Source organism: Hippopotamus amphibius, chromosome 2, assembly GCF_030028045.1.
Source record: "Hippopotamus amphibius kiboko isolate mHipAmp2 chromosome 2, mHipAmp2.hap2, whole genome shotgun sequence".
NCBI lineage: Eukaryota > Metazoa > Chordata > Mammalia > Artiodactyla > Hippopotamidae > Hippopotamus > Hippopotamus amphibius.
Window position 1 is genome coordinate 16,114,721 of NC_080187.1, and position 16,209 is coordinate 16,130,929.

Consider the following 16,209-nt stretch of genomic DNA (forward strand, 5'->3'; position numbering starts at 1 on the left):
GTTTTTTCTATTCACCTCTACTTCTCATATGCAGTCTCAGTTCAGTAAAGTATCTAGTTTAGTGTGTTACAAGATAAATCAAAGTTTAGTTAAAGTAGAAATTTCACTTTTCCTCCAGTTACACTTGTCTTTTCCCCACTTATGATTTTGTCCTCTCTCCTCCTTTTTGCTAACCTCATTCTTGATTTCTGCACAGTGTGGGATTTGGGATTTGGTTAAGGATGGAGAGATAGGAGGTAGCAAGAATCTTCCTTGACTAGTACATTTTTGACAACTTAGCATCAGTTCTCTGTGGGCTTAGCAGGCATTTAGTTCCAACCTTTGTAACTTACATTTGGTGAGTATCTTTGGAGCTTTCCTGCTTCCCTGAGATCTCTCACTTGTGATTCCTTTGATGAAGGAAAATCTTTTCTGTTGCGTGCTGACCCATCATTTCTTGGACCCCTGATAAATGTCAGGGCAATTCCACTTTCCTCTTGCTGGTGTCACTTGATAAAAAAAAAAGCACAACCTAAAAGTTGAGAATTATGTTTTATTTGGCAGACAAAACTGAGGACTTAAGCCGGGACGCAGCCCCTCAGATAGTTCTGAGAGACTGCCCTGAAGAGGTAAGGGAGGAGCCAGGATACATAGAGGAGTTTCTGCAACAAAGACCAGGTGATTGGAACGTCAAAAGATTACTAACTATTAAAAAAAGCCAGATATCTCAAGTTAATGAATTTACCACTTTTCTATGCATGGGAAGATGCAAGAGTCTGGGCTCATTGAAATCATTCCTTTGATATGCACCTTGACTGTATCCTGTGCTCTCCTATCCCCAGGAGGGGATTGGGGCCAGGAGGGGGGCGTTGCAGTGGCTGAGGGCTTGGCAGAGGGCAGCCCGTTATTTGTCTCCATCCTGTGTTCCCTCAGAGCTCACCTTTGCTTGGGGAGTGGGGGCTGTAGGGGCTTGATGGTTGCAACATCCTGTTTACTGCTATAGCAGGCAACATTTTTCATTCTCACCAGCATGCCCTTTCTCTCCACTTTGGGATCTAGGGCAACCTCTGCTTTGTTTCTCTTGCATGTGGCCCACCTCTGATCCATGGGGGACACATTCCTTTTACACAGGAGCTCAGCACTTACTTCCCAATTTGCAACCTCTGTTCTGCCACCAGGTTTCAGCCCTCTGTAGAATTCCCTCTTTAGAATTCTTTTTTTAGATTTCTGCAGTGTGAGCCAGACACTAATCTGCCATATTCCTCCAAGCTCCCGGGATGTTTGTCATGTTCTCTGTGGGGTCTTGTTGAAGCTTGAGGTACGGGGCTTCTCCCCTGACTCTCTGCTGGAGCTGTGTGGGGATAGGCAGGAGGATTCAGGGCAGGCAGGCCATTCTCCCTCAATCTCCACTGGTGATCCCAACATCTTACTCTATGTTATCCCATGAGTGAGAGGTTAGGAATCTCAAAAAGTGCCTTTTGGCTCCCTTTTTTATAAGTCCTGTATGCACCCTTCTTTAGAATATAATAGTGTGGATTTAAAAAATTATTCACAACCTAAAAGTTGAGTTACGTTTTCTTTGGCAGGAATTTTTAGGACTTCAGGCCCTGGAGACAGCATCTCAAGTTACCCTGAAAGAACTGCTCCAAGGAGGCTAGAGGGGGAACCAGGTTATATAGAAGTTTTGCAACAAAGTGCAGGTAGTCAGGAACATCAAAAGATTATTGTTAATTAAAGAAAACCAGATATCCCAAGTTAAGGAATTTGGCACTTTTCTATGTATGGGAAGATGCAAGAGTCTGGGCTCACTGAACTTATTCCTTGCACCTCAGCTCTCGGGGGCCAGTATCCTCTATTTTCACATCCTGAGTATCCTCAGGGCTCACCACAGGGAGTGGATGCAGTCTGATGGCTGCTAGATGGCAGGTGTTCCTTCCTTCCTGAGTTTCCTCAGGGCTCACCGGCTCAGGCTGGAAGGCTGCAATCGCTGCTGACTGTGATATCCTTTGTTTACTGATATGGCAGGAAATATTCCATTTCTCAGTAGCTATTGTCTTGGTCTTGGCTCACACCTAGACTAAAATAACTGTATTTGAAATCCTATTTAACTCTTATCTGAAGCCTAGGAAGTACTCATCCTCCCTCCTTTTACAGATGAGGAAACCGAGGCAAAGGGGTTTACTAATGTACTCAAGGTCACCCAGCTTTGTAGGTTTGTATCTCCTGGGAGATGTCTTATCTGGGAGCCTGAATGAGCTCCTCAAGTTGACCCAGGCTCAGGAGGCAGGCACTGTGCGTGATCTCAGATCAGGTCATCAGCCTCAGGGCCCCTAAGGATGCGGAATGGAGCAAGTATTCCCTTCCACCCTCTGGCCCCGATTGCGGGCAATGGTCCAGCCATCCATGCAGAAAGCTCCCGAGGAGGAGCTTGGTGGCCCTGCTGCTGGAAGGCCCTTCTCCCCTCTCTGTCTCCTGCGTGTGCTCCTCGGATGTAAATAATTTACAATGGCAACAATTAGAGAATGTGCCCTGCGTGGGATGAACCCGTTCCCTTAATGACACTGCAGGCTTATATATAGCACGGCTCAGCCGAGGGCCTCTCGTGCTCTCTGTGCTCAGCCCGCGTCAGCAGCTCCACAGTGACCAGGGCCCCTCACAGCAGCGGGCCTGTGACTCATGGAAGGTCACGGTCAGGTCAAGGGCAGTGCTCCGAAATAGAACCAGCCTCTCTTTCACAGGCTCTAAAACCCAGTGGCAGGAAGTTCCCTTTATGAATGCTGGAAAAACAATAGTTCTGAAGTGCATGATGATGGATAGCCAGGGCTGTCTCTGGGATATGGGGATGGAGAGACACGGCCGTGAGCGAGGGAGATTTTTCTTGAGATATATTTATTGTCTGTTTGTTTGTTGATTTTGAAGGGAGGGGGGCAAGTGCTCAACCAGTCAGAGGGGAGAGTGAATTGGGTTCTCCAAATGTTAATAAATACAAGGAGAAGGAATCTAAAAAAAATGATACAAATGAACTTATATACAAAACAGAAATAGACCCACAGACACAGAGAACAAATTTACAGTTACCAAAGGGGAAAGGGGGGGATAAATTAGGAGTGTGGGATTTGCATATAACACTACTGTATAAAATAGGTAACCAACAAGGACTTACTGTATAGCACAGGGAACTACCCTCAGTATTTTTTAATAACCTATAAGGGAAAAGAATCTGAAAAAAATAGATATATACGTATGTATAACTGAATCACTTTGCTGTACACCTGAAACTAACACAACATTGTAAATCAATTATATTTCCAAAAAAAAGATAAAAAAACAAACAAAACAAAAAACAAGGAGATGGATGAGTGACCTTCCCAGGTGGTGTCACAGAGCAGAAAGTCTCATTTGAACCCTGTCTTGGCCAATAAACATAAAATTCCATCCGTATGCATAATTTTGAAGTTTTTGTAGCCACATTAAAACAATTAAAAAGAAACAGGTGAAATAAATTTTAATAATATATCATATTTGCTCCAATACTTCCAAAATAGTACTATTTCAACATGCAACCAATATAAAATATCAGTGAGATATTTTACATCCTGTTCCTTTAAGTCTTTGCGATCTGGCGGGTGTGTATTTCGTACTTAAAGCACATCTCGATTTGAATGAGCCACATTTCTAGCACTCCGTAGCCTCACGTGGTCAGTGGTTCCCAACCTGGACAGCACAGCCTCCAGTTCTAACTCCGCCATTGGTCAGGTTTGTGATGTTGGGCCAGTTGCTTATCCTTTCCGGACCTTCGTGTCCCCTCGCCCCACGTGTAAGTGGGGACCATAACCTCTCAAGACATTGTGCTGAGGTCCCATGTGTAGCGCACTAGTGTGAGTTTCTGGCACGTGGTAAATGCTCAGTTGAGAAAGCCAAAGTGATTCCCTCTGCACACTGACCTGTAAGCTCCCTGCAGGAGACTGAAATACAACTTGGCCTCTGACTATGTCGAAATGCAAACCACTGCTGACTCTCTCTCTTTCCTTTCCTTTCGCTTACATTTCTTTCTCCCTGAGGCTCTGCATTGGTCCCTCCTTCACTTTCTTCAGGTCACTGCACTAAGACGACTTCATCAGAGAAGCTTCTCCTCAACACTTTGTATGTAAAGCCGCAGCCTGCCTCTGAGTCCCGTCTTCTCTGCTTTGGTGTTCTTTAGAGTGCTCCTCTCCATCACGCATGTAGTTACTGCTCGTTTATTTACGTCTCCCAACCCCATAGAAAAGAAGCCCTGCTCACTGTTTAATTTCCAGCTAAATATGTTAATGGATGAATGAATGAATTTATTGAGCATCTACAATGCCTTGCCCTTGGGGGATAGCATGGAAATGAAATACACAGTCCTCGCTTAATGAGGGATTCAGAGGGAGATAACAGTGGACTGAAGGCCCTAAACGGGTCCTAAAATCTCATGAAAGCCTCTGCCACCCTGGGTGCTACCCAAGCACACTGCCCTCTCCCACCCTCGAGACTTGTTTTATGCCGCTTGCTCTGCTGAAATTCCCTTTCGTTCATCTCGACTTACCAAATCTTACATGCTATGAAGGCCCTGCTTAAACACCACCTCTTCTACAGGATCCTTTCCAGGTATCTTGGTCGAAAACATTCTCTCTGGCCTCCATTCTTCCACTGGGCTTTTTTTCTTTGCTTATACTATTTATAACAGAATATTTAGTATTAGAATTCCTCAGGCATGGGTGTGACTCCCCCACAATATTTCGGATCTCTGGAGGGCAGGATCTAATTTTAGCTGGGTGGGGTGAGGGTGGGGATGTAGTGGAAACCATACCTTGTAATGAGATATACGTGGGTTAGATTCCTGAATACTTAGGACTTGTGAACTTGGGAAAGTTATTTAATGTCTCCAAGTCCCAGGGTGCTCTTCTGTTAAGTGGGAGAGCTGTCTCCACCTCGGGGAAGAAACCTTTGTTAACATCTAGTCTGTATTGGGTGCTTTGGCTACTACCCAGAGAGCAGCCATTTTTAGATCCAGGTATACCATAGATGCTCCATGAATATCAGTCACAGGACCCTTATATTAACCCACGTCTCTAGGACAGTTGGTGCTGATTTGGGCTTGTTTACAGAATGGGAATCACTGTGTCTGTCATGATATGACAATACTTAGGTAACATACATACTAATCCTCGTTCTTGCCCAACAAAATGTCCATTTCTATTCGAATGCGCCTTATAGAAACTTCCATTTTCATTTTTAGTGTTCTGTGGATTATTGTGATTTTCTGAGCCAACAGAGATATATTTAGACTTCTTCCATGAAGTACTCATGTGTACTTGCTGAGATGTAGATTGTATCATAGGCCCCAACTACAAAGAAGGTTCAGGCCCAGCTGCTGAACGGTCTCAGCCCACCACCCTGCTGAGACAGCGTGGCAGCATGGAAATCAGGAGCTGGAAGACAGGAGTCTAGCCCAATCGGCTACTCAGCGTTGTGGTCTTGTAAGGAGTTGGCTTAGAGCAGGATTTAACTTTTGCACCACAGACATTTTAGGTCCAGTAGTCTTTGTTGTGGGGGGAGGGGCTGTCCTGTGCCCTGTAGGGTGTGCAGCAGTTTCCCTGGCCTCTACCCACTAGAGGCCAGTAGCATCCCCTCCCTTGTGACAATCAAAGATGTCCCTTAGGGAACAAAATGGCTGCCAGAAGGGAAGCACTGAATTAGATCTTTCAAATTTCAGCAAATTCTAGGACTCGGGGCTGAGGTCTTACTCTCTTACACACAGATACACACACACACACACACACACACACACACACACACACACACACTGCTGTTGCATGTCTAGCCTTGTTTCACTTTTGAAAGCTGCAGTGTTCTGAATCCTGTTTCTTTCAAACAGTCTTAACAGCCAGGCATTCTCTCCTAGGCTCCCACCCTGCACCCACTCACAACAGAAGCCACGCAGAAGGGCTGGGTGGGTGACATGCTGTGATTTCAGTGTGTTATAGCTCCCCGCCGGCATCTCTGAACAATCGCCTCCACCCCCTGCTTGCCACTCAGGTGGGCTCCGGCAGACAGTTTTGGCAGCTGGAGCTGTTACATTTCTGCACTCCACACGTACGGCTTTGTTTTAGGCTCTGAACGAAACTTGAGGCCACAGCTTCTGCCAGCCCACTCCTCTGCTCACACACCTTACTCCTTTGCCCCTGACAGCTGGGGCCTGCCGTGCCAAGTAGATTTCTGTAGCTACGCGTGATAAAATGGTGCAGTTGGACCACAGGGGAAGTAGCCGGTTGGGTTGGAAATTCGCACCTCTCTCTTTTTGATTTTCTCTCTTTCTTAGCTTGACTTTCTTCCCATTTTCAGCTGGAAGAGTAGACAAATAAGGGATCATATTTTTTTGATTCTCTACATGGTTTTCCACGCAACAAAATGGTTCTGTCCTCGCCACGTTTTTAAATGGTGAACATAAAAATCCGAGATCTAGATAGAGGCCGTGACTGTCCAGAGCCACAGGCTTTTAAAGGTTCCTGCCAGTTAAAGACTCACAGCCCCGTGAGCAGGATGGACAGAGAAACAAATGAGTACAATAAAAGATAGTAAGTACTAACATACAGTTATATAAAGGAGCGACAAGAGCTGAAAGAAAGGGACCACTGACACTTTTTGAGAGGAGTAGAAAATGGAAATGACCTTTGAGGACCTGACCTCAACTGGCTACTGAAGGATAAACAGGACTTGGTGGGGCAGTGGAGACAGTAGGAGCAAAGATGCTCCCAGCAGGGACTGGGTGGACATCACTAGCATCAATATTTATCATTTCCTGTATCCTCCTCGTCACTGATGCCGTTTTTGGGGCACTTCCTGAAAATGTCAGGCCCTGCATGGGACACGTGACGTAAATGGTGTCATTTCCTCCTCACGCTAGTTCTGAGTGTCGCTGCTGTTGTTAACAGCATTTTACACACCAGGAATCGGAGGCCCAGAGAAGTGAAATCGCTTGCCTGAAATAATACACTGTTTATAACGGATGGAACCTGCATTCCACGCTACCTTGCAATGTAGAGTAAGATAAGCTCTTCTGGAATAAGTTGGGTGGGGGACACAGCACAGTGCTAAACTAGTGAGTAGAATGATGATATGACGATAAAAACAAAACTTGTACGTTTTCCAAGGGCTAGGCATGGCCTGGTGGTTCTTCTGCCTTCCTCCCCACAAGGAGCCCCTACCGAAGCTCTCCCTTAGTCTGAAACATTTCTCCAACACGGCACCCCTGTGCTGTGCTTCACCCAAGAGAGAGGGGCCAGACCCCACTAGTTCCTTGGCTTTTAGTTCCGCTCCTGAGCGTGAGAGAACCTTAAGGCTCAGAGGCACTGACGGGTAGATTCTCTGTTTACATTTCCTTGGGGTGAAGGAGACATTACACTAAGCATTAGAGAAGTGGATTCCAATGCGCTCCATAAACTCTCCATGTGTAAGGTATCCAACCCAGATAGTCATAATTATGATGAATCCCAAGACTTTTTGTAGTCACCTGATGATGCAGAAGCAAAGCATGTGTTCAGGGGGTGCATGTCTGTGGGAGAGGGGGAGAGAAAGGGGTTCTCATTTACCGAGTCCCTGGTATGAGATCCAGGCTGTTTGTGAAGATAGCAGGTGGGAGATAGAACTGGAGTTCTATCTCCAAGTCCCTTGCTGGCTGTAGGAGACTCTATTTCTGCCTTCATGCATTTCACTCTTGCAACACTTCTGCCTTGAATACCTACAATGTGCCAGGTGCCAAGATACAAGTGCTGAAGCCCATCCTCTGTTTTACAGATGAGGAAACTGCATTGCTAAGAGATTCAGCAGTTTGTAGCTGTTCACACATGTTCACACAACATGTGATCAGCAAAGCAGGAATGCAAGCCCAGAAGTCCATAGATGCCACGATCTTAACCAGAAACTGCACTGATTTTTGTAAACCGTGCCACACTCTACTGATGTAAAGTATTGTGATGAAGATGTGTTAATAGCATTTTAAAAAATTTTCCTTTGTCTGTCTTTCTCTTTCTTCCTTTTGTTTTGTTTCACCCTCCCCCCTTTCCTCTCTCCCTCTTTTGTTTCCTTTTTCTTTCTTTCTCTTTTTTATTCTTTTCTTCACAGGACTCCACAGAATGGAGCAAGAATGAGAGGAAAAAGGCCGGCAGAAAAGCATGAACTGGAGGTTTGTTGAGCTCCTCTACTTCCTGTTTGTATGGGGCCCTATCTCAGTGCAGCCCTCCCACCAGGAACCAGCTGGGACAGACCAACATGTCTCCAAGGAATTTGATTGGCTTATTTCAGACAGGGGGCCTTTCCACCACTCCAGGAGCTACCTGTCCTTTGTGGAAAGACACCGTCAAGGATTTACAACCAGATATAAAATATACAGGTAAGAGCTGGGCTAAGCTCGCCCTTGCCTTTCATTCACTGCGTGCTTTTGGGGGTCATGCACTGGCATGGGCCTTGCTGTGTGGAAGAGTGTCTGGGCCATGGCTGTTATGCACTTTTTCTTTATTAATTTATCTATTTATTATTTATCCATCTATTTATTTTATTACATTGTGCAAGAGGTTAGCAGTGATGAGTGAGAATAGTTAATATTTTTTGAGTACTTACTACTGTGTGCTGGGCATGGTGCTTAGTACTTTGTATACACTATCTCATTTAAAGCTTGCAGTAACATCAGAGATAGCACCTATTTGTTTTCTCCTCTTTATAGAAGGGGTAACTGGGCTTCTTCTTGGTGAAATAGTTTGTCCAAAGTCATACAGTCAGTGAGTGGTGGCACTGGGACTCCAGCCCTGGTTTATCTGCATCTGTAGTCACAGGCAGTATTTTTAGTCATTTATATCAAGTCTAGGCCGTGTTGTTTTGCAGATGCTATTAATATACCAAATATCCTACCCAAATGTATTCACATATTTGGAAACAAGGAGGGACACTCAATGAATAACTCTTCCTTGAGCAAGTCTGAACTGATCTTTTTCCTGTTAGAATCCTACTCATCCCAAAAGGACTTAGCCCCAAAGTTCTTCCTCTTTGAAACCATCTTAGACTCTCCCCGTTCCACTTGATCACCCTTTCTTTGACATTTCACAGCTCTCTACACTTACAACTCTTTAGTTGTCAACGATTTGGAGAAATACCATTCTTTTATTTCTCTTTCACCCTACTCGAAACTCCATGAGGCCAAGACTTATGTATCATTTGTTCCTGGATCCCCAGAGTGATTCTTGTTCTGCCTTGTATCATAAGGACACGAAAAATGTTGTGGACTTAAACAAATTGGAGAATGCAAAAAAATCTCCAGAGCTGATTCTAAGACAGCTTAAGCTTTGTCTTAAAGTCAAGGAAGAAGGGCAAGGTCTAATACTTCTGGGTCAATTGGAACAGAAGAGCAAGGAAGCATCCTAACCTGCAGGAAAGGAGGAAAAATCCTAACCTGCCGCTGGGAAGCCATGAATTCAGGTCTTATGTCCTCTATGTATTTGACATGAAGATGGGCACATCTCCTTTGTACATTGTGTGGCGTTGTGGACGGGGGCTGGGTAATTCATGAACTTGCTGTCAGCTGCAAATGCCTGTGATTCTGTGCTGAACAGTCAAATCTGAGTTTGAAAGTTGGCCCTTACACAAAAGCAAGCTTGTGTCTGCTTCTGTGTTCAGATTTCACCTAGGCTTTTCTTTGGATTCCACTGCTAAAACAAAAGTTTGCAGTCATCCAACAAGCTGATTTCTAAGATCCTTTCTAGCTCTAAAATTAAATATAAGATTTAACCAAGGTCACATGGTTAATTAAATGATGGAGTTTAATCCAGAAGTCAGGCCCCTGGTCATCTAGTTATTTCTTCCTTCCTTTATTTAATCCTCAAATAATTATTAAGCACCAGCTAGAGGCCCAGCACTGTGTTTAAGGCAGACGACACAATGGAGAGTAAAACAAACAATGGTCCTTGCTCTCACAGGAGCACATTAATTAAACACACACACACAGACGTAGACACACACACACATCCACATTATAAGTGCTACAAAAGAGAAAGTGCAGGATAGACATAATTGGAAGATCATAAACATTGACTTGGAACCTATTGTGTGAAAGATTAGGTGGGGCTCCTGTTGTAATCTTTACCTGGACACACATGCAAATAGGTACCCAGAGATGTGTGTTCTCATCTAGGCCAGGTTCAGACCAGAGCAAAAACCAGCTAGGATATGCTCACTGGGGCAGTTGTCAATTGACGTTTTCTCTTCACTGCTTTGTTGAAACACTAAAGAATGTTCATAGGTGATTCAACGTGTGTCTTCCTGTGTGCTCACATGGACATAGCACATTAGAAACTTGACATTTGCGTCATGAAAGAAAGGCTTTACTACCAGCATGAGCCATTATTGTCTGAGGCTACAGAGTCAGCCTTTCTGAAATGTCCTAGACCTCAAGCTTTGGCCAGCCCCCCTACCCTAGAATCCAGGCTAGAGCCCAGGGGGATCTGGGAGCTTCAGAAACTGGGAGGAAGCCTGCTGTCCTCGCATAAGTGGGTTAAGGCCATCTCCATCCTCGTGCATATGCAGGCAGAGGCTGGCTTCAGCTCATGGAGTCGTGGTGGGGAGTCAGTGCCGCTGGCAATGATGAGAACCTTTCAAATTAAATCCCAGCAGAAGTCCTCTCTCCTGTTGCTTCACAAGCTGAGCAATAGTCTGTGCACAAACAGTAGTTTGGGTGCATGAGGTTCGTGCTCTGTCCCTCCTGAGTCTGCGCTGACATGTGGAGGCCGGGGGAGTTTTCTGCTCTTGAATCTGCCAGGGTGCAGCGGCAGCATCCTTGTTCCTGGAGGCAGAGACCCTGGGTGCTGGCTCAGCCTGCCCACCTCCCTGATGTGTGGTTTTGGCCAAGTCATGGAACTTCTTTGAGTTCCTGTTTTCTCATCTGTAAAATGGGAATGTTCGCTAAGATGGTGTCCAGGGTTCTTCCCTTCTCTGAAATTCCACGATTCCACGAAATATTGTCATTTGGAAATACAGCGTGGGATATTGGAGAGGACTCTGTACTTGGAGGCTGAAGACTCAGGTTTTGTTTATTTTGGAGCCACTTTCTAGCTTTCTCGTCTTGGACAAATGTATCCCTGCATCATTCACTCGTGCATACATCCATTGCTGTAGTATTTAGCATCAATCATGTACCGTGAGCCATGCTATGATTTGGTAATACAGGCATAACCAGAAGAAAATAGCAAAGCTCACACCCATACACACCACCCCCCGCAACCTGCAGTGTCCATCCCCTCCTTCACCAAGCTCAGAGTTGGCGGGTGGAAGAGTGAGGGAAAAAAAGAGTGAATGTGCAAACAGTTATCATTCCATGGCGAGCTATGAATAAGTAACTGCTCAGATACTCAGCATTCTCCTCTGTAGAAAGGGGTGATGATGTCTGTCCTACCTACGAGGTCAAAGGAGGTCAACTTGGTGTGAGATGCCTTGTAAGATTTAAATTTTCTTATATCTGGAAAAGTTTTTTCATGAAGGTTCGAAATCATCATTCTAATAAAATCATTTAGTTTCACTTTCTGTAAGCCCAGACATATGTTAGTCATTGAATACTCACCTCTGCTCTGTGAGGGAAATACTAGTAGTGCCCATATTACAAATGAGAAAACTAAGGCATCAAGAGGTGAAGAAGACTGTCCACATCACACACCTGGGATGTGGCCGAACTGGGAATAAAAGCAGGGCTCTGAGACTCCACGACATGAGCCCTTAACTCTATGTTGTCATAACCCTCTCTTAGTTCTTAGTTACCCAGTGTATGACCACATACCCAGGGACTTCCTCTGCATGGACAAGTTGCAACCTAAGTTTTCTCGTCTGTAAAATGGAGATAATATTAAGTGCCTTCTGTAGTTGAGGCAAGAAATAATTTAGATATCAATCATGGAGAGCTTGGATTTTGCAGGAGCTTCCTACATACTGTTCCTTCCTTGACCTCAGACAGCCGATGGTATTGCTACAAATGATTTCATTTCTTCTTGTGGCCATTTCAAAGTCAGTTTGATCCAAAGGATGTTTCATGTGCTCCCACTGCCTTTCTGTGTTTTATTTTTCTGTTTCTCTTTTCCTGACTTTAAGATCGCTAGTAGTTGCCATAAATTTGTCAGTTATTTCAGAGGTGGATTTACAAGGAGAATTGCGGTACCCTTTGTAAGCTTTGGTTTGGGAGAGTCAGGGCAGGGGAGGGGGGGCACTGATAATGGTGGTCAGTATGCCACAAGACGTGGTTTCATGTCGGGTGGTTTTCCCTATGGGTTTCAGAGCAAGTGGTTTGTGGCTTATCGTGCACCTTCCTTTGAGCCTTAAATAAGTACCTGAAAGTTGAATGTAAATCAAATCTTGGTAAACCAGGTCTGATTGCCTAACTGTCTTGTGCCTGTATCAGAGTTGCATGAATCTTTGTACTAATCTGCCATGTTGATGGTTCCTTTGTGTGTTTCAAAAAAAAAAAAAAAATCTGTAGTAGGTTCTGTGGCAAAGCTACTTTGCTAAATGAATGGGGCTGGGGCTAGGTGGAGGGTTCTACTGAGATGAATGATAAGTGCTTTTAGTCCAGAGATCATTCAAGAGTATATATTGGGCACATAGGTTTGCCAGTTGCTGTGCACTGGGAAGTTGATGAGATATTAGGTAGACAGGTCCCTGCTTTCGAGGCGCTTACAGACGTGGGGTAGAGAGGGTGAAGTCCACCCTGCACCATTCAGGATTCTTGTGGTTGAACTTGAAAGGAGCCCCCCAACCTCTGGATTCCAGATGGAGTCTTAATATTACATAGTACAAAGGCTGTATGTCTATTAGTGTGGCTCAAATTAGTCTAAATCAGCATTTCTTAAAGTATATCACATGGAACTGGAGTTCATGTGATGTTAAAAGGCATTTTCTGGAGAAAAAAAAAAACAGTCCTGTAGTCAAATAGATAATAATAAAAACAGAAATAAGGATAAGTCAGTTGCTAACATTGAAAGATTACCAAGCATCTAGCATGGACACATCACGTATAAATTATTGCAACAGATCAGTCCTTGTGATAATCCTGTGCTTAGGTATTGTTATCTCCATTTACATAACTTGTGCAAGGAAAGAGAGCTACTTCGTGGTAGAGTATAGTGTATCACAGACAAGCAGATTCCAGGGCCTGCGTGTTTAACCATGCTATGTTGCCTCCCAACTGACATAAATATACTTGTTTGGAAAACTAGACGAAGTTATACAGGCTTCCTGACCACAGGGCTTTTCAAAATCTTTCCTAGACTGTTCAACAATGTTTAACTAAACCTCTTTGACCCTACCACCTCTTTTTCTCAGAGAGGTTGGAATTCGGGGGAGCAGGCTTAATGAGGCATTGGCTTTACTTAGCTTTGGCAGCTTGAGTCTTGCTTCTTTGGATACCAGCCTGTGTCAAAGTGATCTTAAAGGGCATCTCTTCCACTGGCACCTGGCTGAGGAAGCCACCCTACCTGTTGGGATTTTGCTTTGAACACGTTGGTCTAAATCTACTTGCTATTTTATAATTCAAAGAAATGGAATTAAGAGCTTCAGTTTTCCTGTCACAAGTAATAACCTTCCCTTTTTTCCCCTCCCCCTTCTCATTTCTTAAATTTCTACACTACTATTTCCTTTTTTTTTTAAGACTTTTTTTTTTGATGTGGACCATTTTTAAAGTCTTTATTCAATTTGTTACAATATCGCTTCTGTTTTATGCCTTGGTTTTTTGGCTGTGAGGCATGTGGGATCTTAGCTCCCCGACCAGGGATTGAACCCGAACCTCCTGCACTGGAAGGCAAAGTCTCAGCCACTGGACCGCCAGGAAAGTCCCTGCACGACTATTTCTTATTCCTAGATTTGCTATTTCACCCTGTGCTTTGGGGATGAAAACTTCAGCAGAGGCCAGAGCCACAGTTACAAAGGAAGGTGAAACCTTGGTTTAATATGCAGGGAAGTGGCTGTGTATCAGAATCACCTGCAAAGCTTTTAAAGAATTCTGATGCCTGGGTCCTTCCTCAGATATTTGGATTTGTGGTTGGTCTAGGACAGACCTGAGAACCGCCAACCTAGGGGTGATTTTGCTTCCTAATGGGGCATTTAGAAATGTCAGGGGGCATTTTTGGTTGTTGTGGTTGGTTGTGGGGAGGTAACTACTGACATCGGATGGGTAGAGGCCAGGGATCAGGGATGCTGCTAAACAACCTACGATGCAGAGACAGCCCGCTGCAGCAAAGAATTATTGGCTCACAATGCCAGTAGCACAGAGGTTGAGAACCTTTGCTCCAAAGCAAGTATTTCTGGAAAAAAGGAAAAGGGATGGTGGGAAGGGTACTAGAATAAATGGTTTTCGATTTTGGTCATCATGAGTTTGAGTTGGAATGGTTGAAATATAGGCATCAGTGCAGTGGCTGGGTTCCCAAAAAAAATCTGGCTGCAGGACCACAGGGGAAGGGATTTTTCCATGTTTTTAGACATGACCTCAGATCAGGGTGGCAGTCGATGCATTAAGGAAGGTGAATTGATTTTTGCTTCCTGCTTCAGAGAGGCAGCATTTAAGGGAAACTAGTTTTGTACTCCAGAAATAACCAGCCTGCATTCCTTTAGGCGTTCTGGGAGATTTGCTGAGTTTCTCATCTGACTATGGTATTCTTTAGGAGATGTTTAGGCACCACTGTTAGATTCAGATACACATGGCCTGAGTCATAAAAAAACCAGCTTGGACAAAGCGCATTAAGGGATACTTTTTTTATCCTTCAAGAGCATGCCAAGTGGGCTCAAAAGAAGATGAGTCTGGGACAGTGTCCCACGTTTGTCATTGTCAATTTCAGCCACTTAGAGGTTGGCATCACTGGTGAGGATCAATACCCTTTGCCCTTGCCCCCACCATCTCCCTCATTTAAACCAAATTTCAGATCAAGCTCTCCCTGAATAGAGAGGGATGAGGAGGGATAGCCAGCAAACATCTCCTGGGCCACTTGGTGTCAATTCAGAGATGATCTTCTGTGTTGATTATTTAAAATTGATCTTCTACTTCCAAGCCCAATAGTTTCATTGCTACCAAATTGGTACCTTTTGCAGTACTTTACCTCTTTGCTCCCATTGCATTACAGAACTGACTTCTGTGAGCTGCTAAGCTTAGTTTGCTGCAATCTCTGCAGAGCAATTGTCCAGTTTTAGTCAGGAGCCATGTCTGAAAATGGACTGGCTTTTGCACACCTCCCTCCAAAGGACAGACTGACATGAGGTCTTTAAACTGACATAATAAGATATGGCGATTGTTATGACTGGGGAAATTAGGAGGAGAATGAAGACAAGCCCTTGGGGCTTCAGACTCTGTGCCCCAAATCGTGGCCAAGGAAGAAAGAAAGGGACCAGATCTGTGATCTGGAGCACCTGCCATTGATTCATTCATTTGGAAAATGTTTACTGATCTCCAAATTCCTACTGACCAGTCTCTACAACAGTTCCCTGGAGACAGAGAGAGGAAGGACTGGATCTCTGACCTAAAGGACTTAAGTGTCTTGGGGAAAACTGACTGATGGGCAGATAACCACAATGCCATCTGCTAAGTTCCCTGATTGATCAATACTTGGGAGCTGTGTTTGTGGGGAGGGGAACTACCCTTGGCATGGGATCATGAATGTGGGAAAGGATGGGGGGAGAAAAGTCTAGGGAGGCATCCTAGAGGATGGGGTATTGGACTCAGTCTTCAAGGAGGATTAGGATTTTATTAGAAGGCAGTGAGGAAAAAAGCAGCCCAGGTAAAAGGAGGTAGCACCTGCAAAGGCGAGGAGGCAGAAGAAAGCCTGGAACTGTGTGTGTGTGTGTGTGTGTGTGTGTGTGTGTGTATTTTGAGTAGTATAGCAGACCCCTCTTAGCCAAGGTTTCACTTTCTGTGGTTTCAGTTACAATCAGCTGCTGTCCAAAAAATATTAAATGGAAAATTCCAGAAGTAAACAGCTCAAAAGTTTTAAATGGCACAACATTCTGAGTAGTGTGATGAAATCTTGCACTGTCCAGCTCTGCCCCTCCCGGGACCTGAATCATCCCTTTGTCCAGTGTATCCCCTCCCATTAGTCAGTAGCCATCTCGGTTTTCAGATCAACTGTCTTGGGATCTCAATGCTTGTGTTCAAGTAGCTCTTATTTTACTCAATAATGGCCCCAAAGTGCCAAA

General features: G+C 44.5%; 1 protein-coding gene across 1 annotated transcript in view; it reads left to right on the plus strand.

Moving 5' to 3' along the window:
• Positions 1 to 16,209, plus strand: part of BRINP1 (BMP/retinoic acid inducible neural specific 1) — a 176,461-nt gene that overhangs the window by 43,279 nt on the left and 116,973 nt on the right. The window contains exon 2 of the mRNA XM_057722973.1: positions 8,125 to 8,392. Within this exon, the coding sequence (XP_057578956.1) occupies positions 8,175 to 8,392 (218 nt within the window). The 5' untranslated portion in view covers positions 8,125 to 8,174. The remainder of the gene's footprint in view (positions 1 to 8,124; positions 8,393 to 16,209) is intronic.